The sequence below is a fragment of the Coturnix japonica genome, chromosome Z, assembly GCF_054131305.1.
Source record: "Coturnix japonica strain WE chromosome Z, WE-NBRP24, whole genome shotgun sequence".
In the NCBI taxonomy this organism is placed as follows: Eukaryota; Metazoa; Chordata; class Aves; order Galliformes; family Phasianidae; genus Coturnix; species Coturnix japonica.
The window spans coordinates 9,092,107-9,113,504 of record NC_140702.1 but is presented as its reverse complement, the minus strand read 5'-3'; the positions used below and the strand labels follow the sequence as shown (position 1 = coordinate 9,113,504).

General features: G+C 46.9%; 1 protein-coding gene across 3 annotated transcripts in view; it reads right to left on the bottom strand.

Moving 5' to 3' along the window:
- Positions 1 to 21,398, bottom strand: part of CORO2A (coronin 2A) — a 46,185-nt gene that overhangs the window by 16,241 nt on the left and 8,546 nt on the right. For 2 of the 3 annotated variants that reach the window (XR_014939086.1, XM_015849995.3), the window contains exons 2-3: positions 3,319 to 3,519; positions 27 to 143 (exon numbers count right to left, since the gene is read on the bottom strand). Coding sequence is in view for 2 of the 3 variants with exons in the window: in XM_015849995.3 (XP_015705481.1) it covers positions 27 to 143; positions 3,319 to 3,519 (318 nt within the window). In the remaining variant the exon portion in view is untranslated. Of the gene's footprint in view, positions 1 to 26; positions 144 to 3,318; positions 3,520 to 12,506; positions 12,967 to 21,398 lie in introns of those variants that run through there. The other variant, XM_015849996.3, reaches the window with a different exon arrangement.

The window sequence follows — 21,398 nt, the reverse complement described above, 5'->3', positions numbered from 1 at the left end:
CACAAAGGATAAGCTGGGAAACTTACAGTGGCATCTTCTGAACACGACGCTATTACATAGTCATTGAACGGGTTCCACTTGATGTCCAGAACGTTCCCTTTGTGCCCACATATTCTGGGATAATGTGGGTCAAGCTTTCCTGTCTGGAAAAAACAAAGATCAAAACAAAGATGAGCCTTGGAATCACAGGCTGTTTCCAAGTGAGACCTGAGCCAGCCCAAGTGAGAAACCCCCTGCTGTTGTTAGGTTCCAAATACCCTGGGTGGTTTCTGCTGAGAATGGGGCTTTGCTGTTCCTGCAAGGCAAGTCTCGATGATGTAACTGACTTGAAGGGAAGCGCTGCTGCTTAGGCCTTCCTTAGTGTACACTGCTACCAAGAAAACTGTACACATACAGCAGTCAGGAATGCTGTGGCTATAGAAGTTATTACTTGATTCAGGTGCCAAAGAAATCTACAGGGGGAAAAGGGAATGAACTGAATCTCTCAATTTTATTTTTTTTTTTTTTTAATTTTTTTTTTTAGAGATTTGGGGAGGACAGGAAAATCTCTTTTTTTTTTTTTTTTCTTGAGTTTACTTTTCATTTAAGCAGGAAAAAATGTTTTTCCTCTTTTAGCTTCTTCAAGTAGAATTTATTCAATTTATTGATTTTTAAGCAAGCTTACTCAAATGCAAATTACAACCCCGGCTTTTATTTCAACAAGCTGTCCATTTTTCTCTGATGGTTTTCAAATCCAATCATTCATCACATTAAATCAACATTCAGAACATTCTGGAAATATATCATGTTTGGGCTGTAAGCTCGCTGCTACCTACCATCCACAGTGAAACACACCAAGGACCTTGTTCCACATGGGGGCTGTGCTACACCAGGACAACACATACTGCAAACAACCTCTGCTACAAAGTGATCTCAGCCTTACTTGCTAATAAGGTTGCTGGGGATTTGATTGAGGTTGGAGCAGCACTGGCTTCTCCCTGCCAGCAGGAGAATAAGAGGAGCTCCAGGGCCTCTCTCCCAAGAGTGCAGGTCAGCCACATGAGAGATGGTGCCAGGCTGGTCACACTTCACCTGCCTTCTTTTATCCCAGCTGGAGGAATCATAAACCAAATGAGTGCAAACGTTTGCTCTCCTGGCAAGCAGGCAGTGCAGGGCTGTGCTCCCCACACCTCTCCAGAGGTGGGCACTCAGGGTGTGCAGTGGAGGGGCAACAGTGCTGACCATAGCCAGCATGTAGCAGCCATGTCATTTTTCCACCCTCAAACATCTACAGACTGACTGCTTTTCGTGTAGAACTGGATGCGATGTAAAACTACTCTGGCTTCACTGGAAAGTTTGTCACACAGACTGGGACTAACCTGCTTCAAGAAGAACACCCAAAGGGCTTTGAAATGTAAAATATAGTCTAAAACAAAGCATTTTTGTAATAGGAGCAATAACAAGTGACTCAGGAAGGGAAAAGACAAGAGATAAAAGGGTTTTAATGATATTAAAACCCAGACACACCTCTAGACCAGGCTCCACAGCAGTCAGGGGAGCAGGGTAGGAGCCCATGGGGCTACTGTCACTGAACCACAAGAGGCAGTGGCCACAAAGACCACCTCAAGGAATACAAGTCAAAATCTGCCACTTTTCACCAGCTGGCACCAGTTTATAAGCTTATAGTAAAAAAGATAACTGGTATCACAACTGGCAGGCTCAGGGAACCCCTTTCTGATGGCGAGTGAAGCAGCTCACCCCCACGGTTTGGGTTAGGAGAAGGTATGCAGAGGATGGCTGTAAGAAGCAAAGCATGTACAGATGCTTTCCCCAATCCACCGCCAAAGCTTAACCCTCAGGGGGCTTCCTGAACTAGGGGAACTGTCTCTGAATAAGCACAGCTCACGGCACAACTTTTCTCCATACACCAGTCCCATTTTGAACCCCTTAAATCTTCAGACTCTTCAGCATCCTGGTCTGTGAACTCCACATCTGAGCTGCAAAAGTGCTGGATTCTGTGTGCCACCACTCTGCTCCCCTCCACCATGTCCCCTCCACTACTCACATTAAGCATTACTTGCCAGATCTCTTCCCCACCCTATTTACTTTTTCACCTGTCTCACATATTTGTCTTTTTTTACCCAGATTTATCCATCTCACATTTTCATTTATGCACTTTAATTATCCTTTTCTGGTTACCTTTTCTAGTTCTACTTTGCTTTTGACTTCTGCAAACAGCATTTCAAAGCTGGGTGGAGTATGTAAGCAGGTATTACGAAGGGAAGAATTGTTGCCAAAGATGGGCTGAGCTGAGAAGAGGTGAAAACACAGAATTGACAGTAAACAGTGCAAGCGTCTTCATCTCGTTTTACCAGTGCTTTGAGAGCTGGGTCTCACACCAGGTCCCACACTCACCAGCTGCCTGCTCATAGAAGCAGCTCTGTGATGAAGATGAGCTATTCAGCTTCATCAGATCGTGGTCAAGGGGGCAGAAGTGACTCAGCCAAGAAAAACAGGGTTCATCTTAGGACTGCCTCTGAACAGCACCAGCGGTGAAAGCTCTGAATAAACAAAGTCTAGAAGGGCCAGGATCTGTGCTAGGTTCTTAAAGTGCACTCAGATCACTTTCATCCTTGGCAAATATATATATTGAAAAACTGGCATTACAATAACACCGTCAATTAACTTTTAATTAAAGGCTGAACTTTTGCCTTTCATCTCTTCTGGTCTGATTCCAGAGAGCTCATAACCTCATCCTGAAGGTAATCCACATTAATGCCTGCTGACTTCTGAAGCATAAATGTCAGATGGCCAGCTTTTCCCTCTCATCAAATCTCTAACCCATCAAAACCCACAAACATGGGATTTGTTTCTGAAAGGGAAGTTTTTCTAGTATGAGTGCTTGAAGCTCAAGAGCTTCATTGTCTCATAACCCTGTCTGCATTCCTTCGTGAAGGAGAAAGCAGTTATAACAAAATACATCATAGTCTCCTTTGGTGACAGCTGAAGCCATGCTACTAAAGCACCATTCAGATTTTGCCCTCTGTATCTACTAATTGCTTTATGATTTGCCATTTCTCCTAGGAGACAAACATTTGAGCATTGCAGTTCCTGCTGAGTACACAAGGCAACAGAGATACTACGTGAAGGAAGGTGCTGGAAACCTGCAAGCAGCTAAATAAGGCATTTTAGGTACAGGTCACCTGCCAGGGAACTTGGGGCCCTATCCACACTTTCTTCAGCTCAGCAAACAGCACTAATGGAATATCCTCTGTAAGATCCACCTCCATGTGAGCCCAGCACTCTTCCAACCCTCACGAAAACCTGGATGGAGCTCACCTGGTGGATGGGAATGACAAGGAAGGCCCCTCCGCCCGCACATTCGGTCACCACCGCGATGAAGTGTGGGTTCACAGCACAGAAGTGGTTGTCATGGACACTGTGGGTGATGGGCACGCAGTCGTAGCATTTCTCCTTGCTGGCAGCCTTTCCGTACACATGGCGGAACTTAGAGCTGCGGTACTGCGGGTGCCACGACATCTGTGGGGAGAAACACAGAGCATTGCAATGTGAGGGCAGGCTGGCAAGTACACCTGGCCACATTTCCCCCTTTCATCTCTGCTGGTGCTCAGGAGAGAAGCAGTTCTCCCTCCCCAGCCCCACTAGCCACTACACCAGCACTCTCTGCACTGCTGGGGCAGAGCCAGGTGGTGCCAAGGACACGGGATCCCAGGTAGCACAGCACTCAGAAAGCACCAAAGTTGACATCCTGAATGAGCCAGCCCAGACACGTATTTCATTTAGCTCTTTGGTGGTTTAAGACCAAAAAGAAGTCAACACTTTGCTTGCATGAAAGGAAAAATTAGACTTGACAGTTCACAGAAAGGCACCTGTTGGTTTATTTTCCCACTGACAAATACAGCGTGTCTGGTTTATAGCTGCACCACAGCCCTTAGCCAGACAGCATTTTAAACAGTATTAAAATTGAAGCATGCTAAACAGAAGAATTACCTTCCCACAGAGAGCAGTGTGGCTTTATAGAACACACAAAACTGATTTAACACAGGAAGCTATCAGTGCAGTAAGGAAAGAGCAAACCTGGCTACTGACTGCTCTCTCCACAAGAACCAGGCAGTAAGAGGCATATGGAGGGAATGGAAAGGAAAAGGCAAATAAATGCCAGACGAGGCAAAGAAGTTGTAGGTGAAAGAGTTCCACACAGACAACTGGAATTATGGGCAAAGGCTGGGACGGGATTTTGCACCTTGTTTGATGTGCACTGGTACAGTTTGATCAGTGATGCTAAAGCAAACTGCAGTTCAAGGGGGGGGATCCCAGACAAGCAGCTTTTGAGTTGCAGTAAGACTGATAGTGCTCAGTCATGTGGTTAAGCGCTGGTAGGAAAGCATGCATTCAGCACAGGGAAGCAAGATGCATCATCAGCATTTGACAAGAAGGGGTCCAAGAAACTGTAGTTTGAAATGTCCTTGCATCCAGCATATTTCTCTGGCATTCATCTCCCTCATGGAAAAGCTGTTAAATACCAGCAACCTGTCTTGCATGACTCTGGACAGCCAAGGTTGGGCTGTACAAGTACCCATCAACACAAAGATCCAGAGAACATGCATCCCACGTACACAGCACCATCTGGTCTGCAAATTGCACCAGGGCTCTGGTTCTGTCCCAGTCCCTGCCCTCCTCTCATCCACCAGCACAGCTCAGAGCCAACCCCACCCTCAACAAATACCCACACCCATAAAAACTCAGTCCTGGCAGATCAAAGTTGGCTCCTACAGTCCCTTCTGTGCCTCACTTTCAATACAGGATGTTCTACCTTTACTAAACCTGCATTAGTCCATATTTGTAGCTGATTACATTTCTTGTGCAGAAAACATTAGGCGCAGCGGATCTATGATAACTGTGAGGGCCACTTTCCCCAAACAAACCAAAGGAATGTAAACTACCCAGTAAAGAAATCACTGATCCTGGGAACCTAGGCTTGGAAGAAGGGATGTTCAGAGGCAAAAGGACAGCTGAGTTGCAAATGGCAGGCTCCCCTAACAGTCCCAGGAGAGCTGTGTTTTAAAACAACGTCATGTTTGTTACAGGCAGGAGATTGACTTTTTCCCTTTGCTGGGGTATCACCATGTTGTCTGGATGCAGCAAGTCCATCTTACAGCAGGAAAATTAGCTCTCCAAAAGGAAGTTAATTACCATGGTCCCGGGAACTTCTAGCTGAACTGCTCCTGAGCTGGGAGGGGTTTTGTGAGCAGGAGGCACTGCACTTCTCAGCAGCAACAATCTCAACTGAGAAATGAGTCACCAAGAACAGGGAAGAGTTCAATGTTAGATTGTCCTTCCTACTGGAAGAAGGAATACACAGCAAGATATTGATGTCCTAAAAAGTTTACCTGCAAGATTTTAATGACAAACAATAAATGAAACAAGGAACTAAATGCTCAAGTTCAGCCTGTGCTTAAGAAACACAGAAAAATAGCCTTTTGCTATTCCAATTTATAGATGTAAGACTTGGCTGCCACTGAAATGGACTCTGCAGCACTTACAGTTCTCCCAAGGGACAGAAGGGCAAGGCATGCCTTTGGAATAACAGAAAACTGGCAAAGACAGTCCTAGTGGAACTGTGATCCTCATGACACCACTGTAATGACAACAGATCAGCATTAGGAGATAGACATGGGGTGAACGATAGGAAAAGCTGTCTGGGAGGACTGTGGAGGAGTGCTGTGCAGCAGGTCACTTAGCTAGTGATGGGGGTCTCCATCCTTGGAAATCCTATCACAGCTTGGCTAGAAAAGGCCCTGTCCTACTAAGACTGTATCCCAGCCCATGAGCACATAGTCTGTCTCACAGTGGGCAAGATGTAGTTCCTCAGCAGGAAATGATCTTGCAGCTGGCTCTAATGAGAACAGCACAGCTATTAATAGCTGTCAGATATCAGCTATATAGACAGTGCAACAGGAAAATCCTTGCAGAGAAAATCAGGTCAGCATTCCTCAAAGTTCTCTGCGAGAGATTTCAACAACACTAAATGCTGTGTATGTGTAAATGACAGCCCAGTACCAAATGCACAAGTGAAGAGCAACCCAGACACAGAAAATGGGAAGAGCTGGGCTGGGCAGACCAGTGCTCTGCAGGGCTATCTATACAGGAGGTGGCCATCTGAAGCATCTGCTTTGGAAGAATGTTATCAGCTCCGCTCATGTAACATAGATAACTGGTCTTTCCTCCTTTGCTCTCCACCCATGTCAGTCAGTCAAAACAACTTCCTCACAGAACAGAAGCAGCTTCCTGGACAGTAAGGCTGCCAGCACTATTTCCCAACACTGGGAAACAGTGGGAAAGCCCACCTTGACTTCTCCCCTATCTTGAGTGAGTCCTGCAGCACAGCAGGACTTCTGGAGAAGAGAAGGTTCAGGGGGAATGTCATCAGTGTCAATAAATACCTGAGAGGAAGGCACAAAGAACATGGAGCCAGGCTGTTTTCAGTAGTGCCCAGTGCCAGGTCAACAGGCAATGGGCAAAAGCAGTGCACAAGAGGTTCCCTCTGAGTATCAGGAAACACCTTCTCATGCAGGTGACAGAGTACAGGGAGATATTTCGGGCTGCAGGAGGCAGAGAAAGGGAGGTTGTAGTTGAAAGTCCGCACACCTCCTAAAAGCTGGTGGGGGGCATGACAGTAAAAGCTTTCTCTGCTTCAGCCCTTTGCAAGCAGTAGGGACTGGGACCAGACACCCAGCATAATGGAGATCCAAGATAACCAAAGAAATGTCTGTAATGTGCAGCACAGAGTGCAGGCTTCAGTGAAAAAAAATGGGTCTGCACCTAGCCCTACTGTTTCTGGGTACGCACAACTTGAGTCACAGATGTAGTGAGAACAGCTAACAGTGGCTCATGCAAAACCTAGTATTCATCTCTAAGTCTGGTGGATCACAAAGACTTTTTGTTAAAGATGCAGCCATATTGTCCATGCCTCTCTTGGGTCCGATATTTTAAGAGAAACTAACAAAGCAGAAGCAATTCTCAACAGTGGCCAGAATGAGCAACACTCCTTTTCCAATGAAAACGTTGCTCAGAAAACCACAGGGCTGCACTGATAGCCTCAGACACATCTTCCTTGGTCCAGGCATTTGCCAGACATAAATGTGAAAAGACTTTCATGACATCTACAGGAACTATGGTTAAAGACAGAGACTGCATGTCTGCCACCTGCCCTCAAAGGTACAATTCTGCAACAACAAAAAGACTTTGCTGTGCTTTAGCAACTCCTTTATGAGGATCACCTGTAAAATCTTACTGCAAAAGTCCAAGAACCTTGTGGATGGTAGGACATCCTAACAAGGGTTGTGAAGTCTAAGGTTATCTAGAATAACCAGTATCAGTCTTGAAAGATCTATTCTACCAGGAAATGCCAAATAAATGGGAGTACACAGGTCTGATTGAACAGACACATGCTTCACTGCAAACCACTCACCCTTTTGTACAACACTCAAACCACATTTGCCTGCACTGCTGCACAAAATCTGTGAATTCTGGGTGAATTTCTCTTGCCCCTGAACAAAATAAGCACATGATAAAAGTGAGATCCTTGTTTGAGGACGCCCAGATATGTGGTAGCCTAACCCAGACCTAACTGAGAGCACTTTTTCCTCTGGTGCTCAGTGTTGTGTCATAGCAGCAATGTCAGCTCTAGAGGTCCGAAAACTCATGAGGTTGGCAGCAGCCTACTCTGGCCTTTGACCATTTTTTATGGTCTTGGTGTAGAGTGTAGACAGTGCCAGCAGCCAGAGGACCTACAGATCTGGTGAAGCCTGAAAGGAAGTTTGTGGGCACCTCATCTCCTGGAAATACCAACCCCAGCTTTGGCTCTAAGCACTGCCACCAGCTGACTTCTAGCACATAGTCCTGCTCTGTTCATATGCTGACACCTTCAGCCTATCCTTTGCTTTCTCTTGTTCAAAAAGCAGAAAATTAATACACTGAGGGAAGGGAAGGGGGTGGGGGTGGAATTGGACTTGAACAGAATTGGATCACAAAAAGCATGTGGTGTAGGACAAGCGGAGTACAAATGAATGGTCACATCACAGCAGGATGCAGAGGGAACTGCAGTTCCTTTGGCAGCGCTGAGATCCCCTCAGTTCACCTGGAAACCACGCAGGAGGTGCAGCTGTGCCACCAACCAGCCTGCAGTGCAGGGAACAGGAGCAGCAAACCAGAGCTTGCTTCCTTCATTGTGAGTTAGTGTCCACATCTCCAGCAGGGCTGTGAGCACCACTGCAGTCTGTGCTCCACTGTGCCAGTTCTGGGAGGAGTTCAGACTACGAAAAGGCCAGATGTGAGATGGGTCTGTAACCTAAGCAGGATGTTCAGGAGCAGGAAATCCCGCTTAGCATGCCCAGCTCCTGCATGACACACTGCAGGCGTGCCAGCCTCCTCTCTTTCCCTGTCCCAAGGGACTAGCAAGCTCCAAAGCAGATGCCATCTGCTGCCCTGCAACTCTATCACGTCACACACACAACATGTAACACCAGATCTCCACACAGGAGAGGGGAGATGATACCAGAAGGCATGTGAGCCAGGACCTCCATCTACTCGTACACTGGCTGCTAGGCAGGACCTTCATTTTTTATCTAACAGGTGCATGTAGCAGAACTGTCAGCTTCCAGGACCCACCCACCACACCAAAGGCTGAGCGTGCATGTCTGCTTCTGGAGCTGGGACTTTCTTCTGCCATCCACCCAGCAAAGAGTCAGCAACAACTTCCCTATGACTTCATGTGAAAGGAAGGGCTGAGCAGTACCACCATTTACTCATCTTGGTGCTCTCTGGGTGTTTTCTTTCATCCCAGGCACATTTCCTCCCCTGAATACACAAGCAGGGGATAAGGCAGCCCAGCTCTGTGCTGAAATACCAAAGCAAGGCACGAGCTGTCTGTTCCCAGGACAGACACATGATGCTCATGATACACACCAAAAGTGCAGGGAAGATCAGGCTGGACAGAGTGCTCCAGCCTTCTCCACAAGCACTTCAGCTCATGTTTCTCATCAGCAGCAACACACATGTCTCAAGACATCAGTGCTGGCACTGCAATCAGGTGCCAGGCACCTTGAGAATTCAGTGGCCAGTGCTAGCAAACAGTTCTAAGGGCATGTGGCCTAAAAAATCCTAAAAGCTTCAGTGTGGGCATGAGGGGGGAAGCAGCAATAATAGGCTTGAAACACAGAAGTCCACAAAGAGAGTTCAAATCGCTTGCTTTCAAAGTCTACGGGAGACAGTCAACGAGCTTGTGCCTTAGCTGTACCAGACTCTCCAGTTAAACAGCAATAAACTCTCAGTTGCAAAGAGGGAAAGTTATCAGTCTCCACCAAGCAGCACTGATTACAACCTAGCAATGACCACAGGGCTACAGCTGATCCTGATCTGGGCAGGAGACAGACTAACAGAGCAAGAACATAGAAAAAGTATTGTAATTTCATATGCAGCAAGCCTCTGTGCTGCAAAGCTTCATCTGCTTGCATGAGCCACCCTGTTCCTTCTGCAGGACACCTGCCATCTTCTTTTTATGCAGTTTACAATTGAAATACTAAAAGCCATATAAAGAGTTGCAATTCTTAACGTCCAAAGCAAAACTGTGGAATCAGATATTGCTACTGCAGAGCAAAGTGCTTCCACACGGCACAGTGCTGCAAGCCAAGCTGAATGGTGACAGCCATCACAGCTGCCAGTGATGGGTCAGAATGGCTGCTGTCAAACGTAGCGCTGCTCAGAGCTATGATCAGAAGTGGTACAATAGGAGGCGAACACCAGAAGTCTGAGTTTGGCTGATGTAGCATATCAGTTTTAGCCTTCTGCAGTGTCCCCGGGAAAACTAGCAGGCTCTATTTCCCCTAGGTTGAAAGCTGCATAGAACTGCAAAATGGGCATGCAGAGGGAAGGCACAACCTGGGTGCAGAGCTGAACAGGAGAGAAATGGGTCTGATGGGATAAGACCTTCGGAAGCAGAGGCTACAAAATATTGAGGGAAAGGAAGAAAAAGGCGGAGGTACAAAAGCCCTCAAAGTGACAGAAGATGGCATACAGAGAACTCACAGCAGATGGATGAACAAGTTCAGAGAGCAAAAGAAACATTTTGCTTGGACCAACTGGGTCTCTGTCAGTGTAAATTCTAGGAGGCCATTGAGCATGCAAAATGTTTCAAGCTAACCAGGCTTGGACCACTTGTGAGCTGAGGCCAGCTGGTTGCAATATAACTGGCTTGAATATATTTCCCAGTGAAGTCTGGCCCCAAGCTGGCCCAAAACAGCCTGAAGCCAATGGGCACAGAAAAGGTTCCAGAGCAGCTTGGCACAGAAATTCCCTAGGGGTGCATTCCAAGGCCTCCAGGCACAAAAAGGCTTTTCCTGAATGGGGTGAGACACACAGCTGGCAAAGGGTGTTGCTGCTGATAACCAGATGCTATCTCCAGTGTGCCCGCCCTGGCGCAAAGCACTGCGTCACTGCCGGGAGAAGGTATGCAGACTTTGTTTTATTGCTGTGGTCAAAACCACATCGGCTTTCTGAGCCCTCCTGACCCAAAATGTCCACTTCATCCATTCTTCACTACCTGTGGAGCGTCACATTAGCTCCCTCACAAGGCTGTGTCACAGTCCTGGTGCTGGAGCAGGGCATGTGAAGGCTCCATGAACTGCAGAAGCAGAACTCAAATCAGGCCAGTGCTGACTTTCAAGGCTGAATCAGAGCTTGTGAGGTCTGACAGAATGCTGCCCCGTCCCACCCATTTTCAGATAAGCAAAGGGAGAACTGTCTTCCTGTTTCTGCCACCGATCTCAGGGCTGATCTCAGAGCTCCTGGAGGGCAGTCTGGCATAGCACCACCAGTTAAACAAGATTTGCATCTTCTCCCCATCCAAACTCACACTCCTCAGTTCACCCCACACATGGGCTGAGAGCTTCCCAGTTCATCATGCACAATATAGATGGTACAATCCCCTTGTCAAATAACTGTTTTCTTTTTTCTCGAGCTGAAGGGCACAAATACACACCAGTGACATTTAAGATTAATGATTATCTTTTCTTCACCCTCTGTAGTTTCACCTCAATGAGCCTTCCCTTCCCATGGGAGCTGTGCTAAGCATGGCCTGTATTGCAGCCCAGCAGAGAGCTGCCCTGGCACCAGCAGAGCACGGATGAAATTCTGCCAGTCCCCTGAGTATCTCCTCAGTATCAGTTGGGAAAGCTGTGATGTGACAGTCTTCCACAGTGCTTTTAAGTGCTGTTTCCTTTTCTTCTAGGCAGGTTTCCATGCTCTGCCTTTCCCTCATCATCTGCTCTGAAAAGCACCATGCCCAGGTAACCCAGCCTGACAACTTGGATGCTCTTTCCCCCTGCTCTCCCATCAAGCAATTTACAGTCCTGAGTGGTTTTTCTGAGCTCCAGCAATAATTTGAAAAGCAGGAAAAAAAAAAAAACAAAAACAAAAAAAAAACACAGAAAAAATAAATCTACCCTTTGTTCCTTCTCTTGCAACCACGGTCAGAAAGAGATAAAATGGACAAATAAAGGAATGCAACTGCTGATAAGGGGAGATTTTGAAAGCTGCCATGAATATTTCAATGTGCAATGCCAGGAAAACTTTTCCCTTTTCTCTTTCCAAATGTTAAACTTATATGGTATAGATAATATCTTACACCTTTCAACTTCATAATTTTTAGGGAATGTTTCCATAGCCAAGAAATAAACCTTAGGGTGGCTTTGCTGGCCTCTTGAGAGCACTGATCAGAAGTATCCAAGGAGAGTGCCATAAGAGAATAAGGCTTCCAACTCCATACAGACTGAAATGTACATAGGATTGATGACCAAAAGTCTCCAGAGAAGCTGTTTGTCTACTTTTCAGCCCTGATTCACCCATTCCCAAGACAAAACTTTTGCACGCATTCAGCTAAAGGTAATAACACCAAACAAAGCAAGAGTCACTGGCCTGCCCCAAATCTGCTTAGGTCCATGGTCTTCTCTGGCAGCTTTCCTTCTACTGCCTTCAGCTCAGTTTTATTCTGCTTATCCTTCTCCTGCCAAGTCCTCTCTCCTTACTTTCCTGTCATCTCCACATTTACCCCTCCCTATCCAAAAATGAACTATGTAACCCGCTTCAAAAAGACTAGAGGAGTCACCCTGGGAGACATAAAAAAGCTCACTTGGCTCTGCTAAGGCTAGTCAGTTAATGGCAGCTTGCTCGCACACAGAGACAGATGACAAGATCAGGACATACATGAAATCAGCTTCACCTGCCCCACACTGCATATCATGCTGAGCATGGGCACAGGACACAGCCTTCCAAATGCACCAGGGTTTGCAGAAAGGAAGCAGTTAAATACATGGCTTTAAATAAAGTCATTAATATACCATGGAATGCTGCTGGTTTTCTGCCTGAGAGCCAGCTACATGCACTGTAAATTTCATGATGAAACTCTGTACCAAGCAGGCTGTACAGATCAGCCCCATAGAAGTACTCACCTTCTACTCCCCACGCTGTCCCCCAGCAGGTTCACACTGAAGCCAGGAGATTTCTGCTTCCTACTCCCATGCGATCCTTGCTCAGGCACAAAGTATGGGTCCCAGAGGCCCCACACGAAGGGCTGCTGACCCCTTCTCAGAGCTGCCCTGAAGGTGCCAGGGCACCAGAGGGACCGAGGGCTGCCTGCTGCTGGGCTCCCCACCGCCACTGTGTTGTCAGGGTGCAGCCAGGTACAGCTCTGCAGGTGTCAGGTCAGCAGGCACAGCGTTTCTTACACCACCCACAGAAAACATCCCTCCCCAAGGTGCTGCATCCAGCGAGACTCAGAAGAGCTTTCAGGAGATGCCCAGAGTAACCAAACAAGCTGACCAAGTTGCAGGTCCCTAGGCTGGGATCGTTACAGCAACAGCAGGAGAAGGACTCTAATACAAAGATCAGGTCGTTGTATTTACTCTGAATAACATTACCAGCCTTTCTCCACAGAGCAAAGATCTCTCTGCAGCACACGTGTTCCAGCAGACCCTGCCCCTGCTGTTAAGCAGCAGCACTCCAAGTGACAGACTGGAGAAACAGTGCGTAGAGAAACTTCTTACTTTCCGATGGCTTCACAACTTTCAACCTCACACAGCTCCACATGCATTTCTCACCTCTTTTTTCTAGCCCTGTGCAGAGAAATGTCTATTGGCTGCAACCCTGGCAAGATTGCAGTGATGACTAAAGAAGCAAGCAGCAAGAAAGGTGCCTGCTGTTTGTGCCAGTTTGAAGTGCCAATGTCTAGGAACAGCACTGGGTTTCAGTTTTCAGTCCTTTGTGTCCTTCTTTGCCACCAGCTTTCAAGACAATGAAAAGTGCTCCAGCAGAAAAGGAACTGGGAAAATGTGTGTTAAATCAAGCACTGTAGGAAGACAGTTTTCTGCCAGTAAGATACACTCATCCCTGAAGAGTTTTGTAAGACGGGACAGCATCCCTCATGCAAGCATATATCAGGTGCAGGCATGAGCTGTCAGCCTCCTGGAGCAGGAGCTGCTCCAGCCACCATTCATCCCACCCTGTGCAACCTTTGTTCTCAGGTGATCTCAGCAGAGCAGTCAGCCCTTTACAGCTCACCATGCTCCCTCCTCTCCCCCTTTTCTTGAGCAGCAGCAACAGGGACAGTATGTCACAAGTGTTAGCAAATAGCTCCCCTGCTCCCAGCAAAGCTGTCCCCAGCAACAGCATGGCTGTGGCTTTCTCCAGCACTGACTTACTGAGGGAAGGACAGAGGCTGCTCACTCTCCTGGAGCAGTGCACCACCTGCTTCAAAGCAATCCACCCATGCACCTGAGACCTTCAGTCTTCTGCTTACTGTACTTCATGCATGGCCTGAGAACAGGCAGAGCAGGGAGTTATTCCAGAACCACTCACCTCCAGCCCCCAGAGACACACACCAGCAGCCCAGGGAAAGCCTGCAGGGTTGTATTGTAAGTCACTTAATGAAAGGGTCACTAATAATACAGACCTGGTCATGAATAACACATCCCATGTGCCACCAGGCAGGTGGAAAGGCAGTCCCTGGTCTGTGAGCTGCAAGAAAACTGAAGGAAACCCCTCAAAATATGAAGGAAGCTACTGTGCTGTCAGATTGCTGCAAGAGCAGGCAGAGGCTTTGTGAAAGCACTCCTTTGCTCCAATGACTTTGGACCATTCTCATCTCATCCCATTAGCACCTGTTGCTTCCCCATGATAAAGGTCTCTATCATAAATGTGAATGCTCCCCTCTCCGGCTCTCTCATGCACAGGGACACTTCATTTATAATAAGTTCTTTCCAAGAAACTGTACATTATGAAATCAAAGCAAAGTCCTCATACAGCCATCCAGATGCTGTGCTCACAGGGTCACACTATCCCTTCACATTTTAAGCACTCTTCAGGTGTGAAAGGCTCTGGGTGAAGCTATGCGGCATGTGCTGCAGACAGTATGGAAGAAGTATTGCTAAGAACCGACTACAAGTTTAACACATTATTTCTTCCCCAGCAACAGTAGCCAGAGGCAACTGTGCAAGTACCTCTGAATCTTCCATTCCTCTGGTACCAAGGAGACTGATCTCTGATGTAACAGAAATGTGCAGGTGCCGTGGCAGTTGACCAGCATTTCAACTCCCATCTTAAAAGTCAGTGTAAATGTTTTCTTTTGTCCAGAAAAGACAGAAAGTCCAACATTAACTGCAACTCTGTTTTTAGCTCAGGAAGTAGATCTAAGTACAAATGGCAAAGCTTGCTGCACAGGAGCAAGAAACAAGGTAGGTAAAACAGTTAAGCCCTTTCAGTTGGCATGGAAAGAACACAGTACTGGAAGCAAAGGAAAGTGAAGTCATAGCACAATCAAGAAAATATAAGGGGGCCTTTAAATTTAGGCAGATCTGATGTACAAAAATGCCAAAAAAAAAAAAAAAAGAGAGAAAAAGAAAAAGAAAAAAAAAAGAGGTAAGAAGCAATTTCTAGATGGCACAAGAACTGCTGAATTCTTTCTCCAGTACAACCAAAGATGGATTTTCAAGGGTCACTTTCTTTAAGTTCAAGAATGACCTGCCAGAAAATGCAAGAAAACAGCACTGAATTGCATTACGAACAAGAACTTCTTCACTAATCTCAGCCATTAAAAGGATACACATAGGAAGTAGAAGTAATCACAGATTGGGCATGCTCAAGGGCCTGAAGGGACAAACGCAAGGGAGCTGAGGGAGCCACTCATGTCATTCCAAGGTGAGCAAGGGAACCTCTTAGTGTGGGAGTTGTCCAGCATCTGAACTGGTTGCCCAAAGAGTCTGTGGGGTCTGTGCCCCATCCTCAACATGCGATGTGCTGAGCATCGTGCTGCAGGCAGCCCTGTGCTGAGCTGGCAATCCGACCAGGTATCTTTGGCCATACTGTGAGTGTGAAATGTGCACAGTGATCTCCAGAGAGACAGAATGAAAGCAGAACAGAAATGTCTACATTCACTCACCATAAAGAAATTGGGAGAAGTTTCTGTTCCAGGACACTGTCTGGAGGGGACTCATCAGACCAGCAGTGCTTATGAGGAGGAAGATGGGCTGTAACAACTCAACCGGGTGACTGAAAGTAACAAAAATAGCTGAACTGCAGCACGTCCCCATTTAAATCCAGCTTCGTGAGATAAGGAGGAATACAATGTTAGGTTTTTGGGGAGGGCTGAAGATCAAAGAAGTGAAAAAGAACAAAGTTGGTGGAAACGTAGAATAAAGGCGAGATAGAGGGAGAGCCAGCATAGCTTTGTTAAATCCTCACCTGGCCTCACATGCCAAACTGTGCCAACAAACATCAAAATCTCCATGTGGTCAGGTTCCATTACCCAGCACAGTTCCAGACCAAAACAACGAAGCAGCACGAGGTTAAACAGAAGGTCCTTAAATTGACAGGATAAGTGAAAAATGGGAGGCTCCTACTTTTTGAGTGCTGCAGGCTCAAGTTCAAAATAGATTCTCACCACCCTTGTTATATGTGTGCATTCCCAGGAAGGACACATTTGTAGAAAACAGGCAGATCTGCACAGATCTCGGGACCACATCTTTCTCTTGTTCTTCTCATTCGTTTCTTTACACACTTTCCTGATTTCTAAAATCCTCCAGTGACAGAGCAGCAGATTCCTATAGAACTCACCAGTTCTCAGCTGCCTTTAATACTATGGAGCTTTCAAAGCTAAATCTCCTTTTGTGCAACCATGTCCTTTCCTTCTTATCCCATTCAGCCTCCTTACAGAGAAAAGACTTCTTCACGCAGCAAGCTTTCCCATGCATCTGACACACAGCTTTTCAGGCATACCAGATATACCTCGTTCTCTCACCATTGCCCATGTTTTCTCAACAGCTGATGAATTTGTTCTCCTTGCTTCTGCTTTCCCCCAGCTGATCTGTATTTTTCCAGAGCAGTTGCACCTAGAGCTAGCATATTTCTATTTTAGTTACATGGATGAGCATATGCTTTCTTTATAATTCACCACATTCTTTTCTGTTTGTATTTGTCAGCTTCCTGCTGCAGGGTCTCATTCAGTTCTGCTTAGTATAGGATGAACCGCAGACCCTGAGACACTTTTCTGCAGGACTGCTCTGAGTCTGCCTGCACCATGCCATCCAAATACATCCATCTATCACTGCTCAGATGCATCCTATTTTTCCTGTGCTGTACCCAGCTCATCAAGGCAGTTTCAAAGCAGAGGCCTGCCTTCTGCAGCCTTTCTGCTCCTCTTGCTTACTGTTTATTTTTCCTTTGTCCTAACACTATCAAAAATATCTAACAGCTTCAGATGACAGGGAGAACCCTGCAAAGCTTTTCTCGATGAATTATCCCATTTTGATCGTGCAGACACAAGAGCTGCTATACAGCTTCTCCACCAGATTTACATCTCTCTTACCATAGACAGGTCTATATATATATTCTTGTGTGTCCCTTTGTCTTGATTACATGCAGAAGCACTGAACATTGGTCTAAAGCCAAGATAAATGACATGCCCTGCTTTTACACTGCCCACTGGGCTTACCAACCTTCGTGAGAGGAAATTAGGGTGGGTAGACATGATTAGATTGCCATGCTTATTCTACTTCTTCTGCTCACTGTCTATCCTAGGTGTTACCCTTTTTCATATTGCTTTGATAACTATGGACAGGCTTGCAATTCCCTTTGTCTAGAGCTACAGTCTCTCATCCACTCTCTTTAGTGTCCTCAAAGACATCCCGTTCCTGGCCTGGACCCCGCAGACTACACTGAGCATGGTCCACACACAGTAACCCAGAACAGAGCCTAAACTCAGTCTGCCCCATTGGACCCAAATAACAATTTTCCCCTTCCTATTCTTGCAGAGGAATTTGGCCAGATTTCATCAGGTTCTGAGTTTGTCCCTCCAAGGAGACACTATCATCAGCATCTGTGAGCCCTGCCAGCCAGAACCAAGCTGATGGGTGATAGCAGGACATGTGAAAGCTGATGGGTGAGCAACAAGCAGATGGACTGGACAGCATGTAGAACAGCAAAGCGCCTGGTGTCCATGGCAGCATGACAGAGAGAGGTGCAAGTTCTCCATTACTTCCATGCTTTTTTTCTCATAGGTCTTTGGAAACTGTTGGTTTGTTGTTTTTGTTTTCCCACTTCATCAGACTGAGCTCCTGGTCCAGCAAACCAAACATCTGCATCATCAGCCATTTCATGAGAGCAGATCAATCTTGTCTTCTGCTGGGGAGAGCTCATATCTTGTCTGTGACTGGAGATCTGGAGCAACTCCCTGGAGTTCAGATTACAAAACAGTGAGCCAGGACTCCTGTCACAATGCATCTTCTCAGTGCTACAAAAAATCTTGCTGCTCCCACACCGGAAAATCAAGGCTGCAGTGATGTGTAGGGGAGGATGCATTACATCTCTGTCTGTGCTGGGTTTTGCCCAGCACACCAACAAACAAATGCCACTGTGCAGATATACAAATCTACAGGCAAAAATTAGCTGAAGAGTATCTTTGCCTTCTCCACTGTAAGAAGATCCCCTTCTAGACTAGTTTCTTTGTGCCGAGATGAAGTCTAACCTGACCACCACCACCACTGGCTTTATTAGTTTGAGTACATGCTTCAGATTTTACTAGGAAAGGAAAAGCTGGTAACAGGTAAAGGTACCTGGCAGTCCACAGAAAGCTCTAGAAATCCAGACAGATCATACTTTGCATCTCAAAGACGGGACCACTCCCTATCAATTCCATTTCTCCCCCTCTTTAATTTCAAACTAGAAATTGTGTTCTTCTGCATGAGAAAGCAATGATGGTAACAGCTACTGGAGAAGACTCTCTTCCAACATACAAAACCTAAGCATTCCTGCCAAATCTATTGCTTTTGCAAGTAAGCAGACATCCACCATGCAAGTCCCATGTTCTCTCCTGCCTTTTACAAACATTTTATCAGGGTTTGTATCCCGGTCACACTGTGCTGCATAAATTCCACATCTGCTGCTCAATAAAACTGCCATGGAGGTCGTATCTGGAAGAAGTTGCTTTGGATCCTGAGTCAATCACACAGCAATCTGAAGCCCTAAATGCTATTGGTATGTGTTGTTGTAAACACCACTCGAATCCTAGGGTCTACAGATTTATTGTCATGAGAGCAATAAACAGCAGAGATAAAATAGTTCTCACTTCCTGGTGCACAGCTCAGCTCCCCCAAACACAGGGCAAGGAGGGGCAGTTTCCTTTCCTGCAGCCCTGCCTGTACGGACATTGCCCTGGAGATGGGGTTTGTCCTCCTGGAGTCCCCAGATGGAAGCCTAGGCCAGCACACCCTGGCTCAGTAGGGATCAGAGCAGTTTGGGCTGTCACTAGGCTGCCAGTTCGTAAATGACATAGAAGAGAGCTACAGGATGAGATGCGTTCCCAGGATGACTTTCTATACATCCAGCCCACAGAGCAGAGCATGCCAGTGTCCGCAACTGGGAACCAAACCCCTCTTGCTGTATGCAGGGTCTCCCCCACAGCAGACAAAATGCAAGCAGAAAAAGCACTACCTATCTTTGACTCCTAGGCTTGCAGTGCAATACAGAGCTGCTTCTGAAAGAGGCTCGTGCTGCCTGCAGCTTAGGAGGGGCTTTGAAGGGGCACCAAGCACAAGCATGAATACTGCAGTTGTGCCCATTGCCACAAGAAGGGGACCTGGATCTTGGAGCATAGCCCTGCTGAGATCCCCCACCACACAGCAGAAAGGCAGGCACTGCCTCCCATGGCTCTGCTGCTGCTGCTGGAGCCGAGTGCCCCAGCATTCACGCTCCCCAGTGACAATTCGCACAGATAAAACTAATGCATATGCATTTGTGGAGCTGTATGCAGGGCTCCATTACTGCAAATGCTCAGTTTTCAAAGCCTGCCTTGGCATGCATGCCTCACCTCAGACACTTGAGCCCTTTCAGAGGAGCAGTTTAAGCCCTGTGCCACGAGAAAACTAAGCTACAGGTGAAGTCTCACGAACAGGACCAGTCTGGTTAGAAGTTTTATATAAACAATGCGTTCCAAAAATACTAAAAAATAGGCAGGTCATTGTTTGTAGACAAGAACGGAGCAGGAGAGCCACTAGCAAAGCGATCTCACATCCCTCAGTTTGCTTTATCAGTCTCCTCATTCATTAAAAATAAATAAATAAATAAATAAATAAAAATAAAGAAAGAAAAAGAAAGAAAAGGGAAAAAAAAAAAAAAAAGGCTTAAGTGTAGTCCGGGCTCTCCAGTGAATCAACAAAACCACAAAAAGGGCTGCACCACTTCCCATAGCCTCCAGGCTGTGCATTAGCTTTTAGCGAAGGTATCTACCACATGAATAATGCAGAACGTCCTCCAGAGCATCTGTACTCCAATCAATCCGCAGCAGCGAATAAAAACCTTTCAGCACGCCTTTCTGCCAGGCAGTAGGACCCTTTCACAGCTGCTCAGAGGCACGTTCTAGGAAAAACAACCCTATCTGCTACGCTGGCTGGAAGCCTTTCAGATCAGCCAGCTGGGAACCAGCCATTAAATCAGCCATCCTGCTACCGGCCCTGATTTTATCAATTGCTTTTCTTTGCCTTTTGTTCCTAAAGATCCACACCCACCGCTAAGGGGCTCAGATTAAGGGCTGGGTGCGCTTCTGGAAAAGGACACGTGTCCCCCTCACCCCCCTCTCCGCTGCCTCAAAGCACGGCGGATCTGCGGCTGCAGCTCTGCCTGAGCTCCCCCTCCATCCCAGACGGACCAGGTGCCTCCTGCCACAGCGCTTCTCCCACTGCTGCAGAGCATCCCCTTCCCCACTGCTGGAGAAAGAGCAAAGAGCCCCCAGGACTTGCTTTGCTTGCCTCCTATCAGCAGCCCAACCCGCATTCTAGAGGCTGGAGGATTAGGTGCTAGTGGAGGAGGGTCTCAAGACATGGTGGTGGTGGGACAAAGGGACAACTGCTAGCGAGAAGACAGAGGAGACCGCGTTCCAGCGATGCATGCCTTCCACCAGAAATCCAGCTGTAAACTACACTGCAAAATAGCAGCAGTTCTCCAGCGCTACAAAAATACTGAAATAGAGTGCCTGGAAACCTGGCTGTGAAAAACACTTCTGCCTGGAGTATCAGCATTACACAAGGAGGGCATGAACTGGAAGGTGCAGAAATCACTCAAGAAGGAAATGAGTTATTTCCTCATTCATGAGACAGTGAGGTCTGAGCCTTCCTATATGTGCTCAGGAGAAGTCCCACTGCCCCATGGTTTCAGTGTATGTACGCCAGGACGCCTGGGAGGAGGCACACACATCCATCCATGCCTGCAGGAGCCCAAAACACACATGGACCTATTGGGTGATGTGGAGAGGTGAGACAGGTGCCACATCACCTCACAGCATCCTTCCATTGTGGGGCCTAGAGCATCCTGACAAAGCCCAGGGGCATAACCAACACATCACCTGCATCCAAACCTACATTGTGTGGATTTTCTTCATAGTAGAATACACCAAGAGTTATAAACCTGAAAATAATTTTAAGCACATATGCCAGGAGTGAAATGAAACTGCCACCCATTACTACTGTGTGACTGTGTTCTTATCTCACTCTGATAGGGCAGGGAGATGGGCAAGGGAGCATACGTGCCTCACAGAAATAGCTCAGCCAGGTTATTTTTAACTGCATCATCCCAGCACAGCCAACAGCAGAGCCCAGGAGCAGAGGAAAGCAAAGAAAAACTGTCAGCCTCCAGCAGTTACCAAGGGGCCTGATGAGGACCCCAGGGCTGCATGTGGATGGGATCCCTCAGAAAACTGTAAAGAAAAGCCATACGATGAAAAGCAGGTTGTGAGCTTCTTATTGCACTGCTGGTCTTACACCAAATGTGTACTTGAACCTCCCCTGAATTAAGCAGGA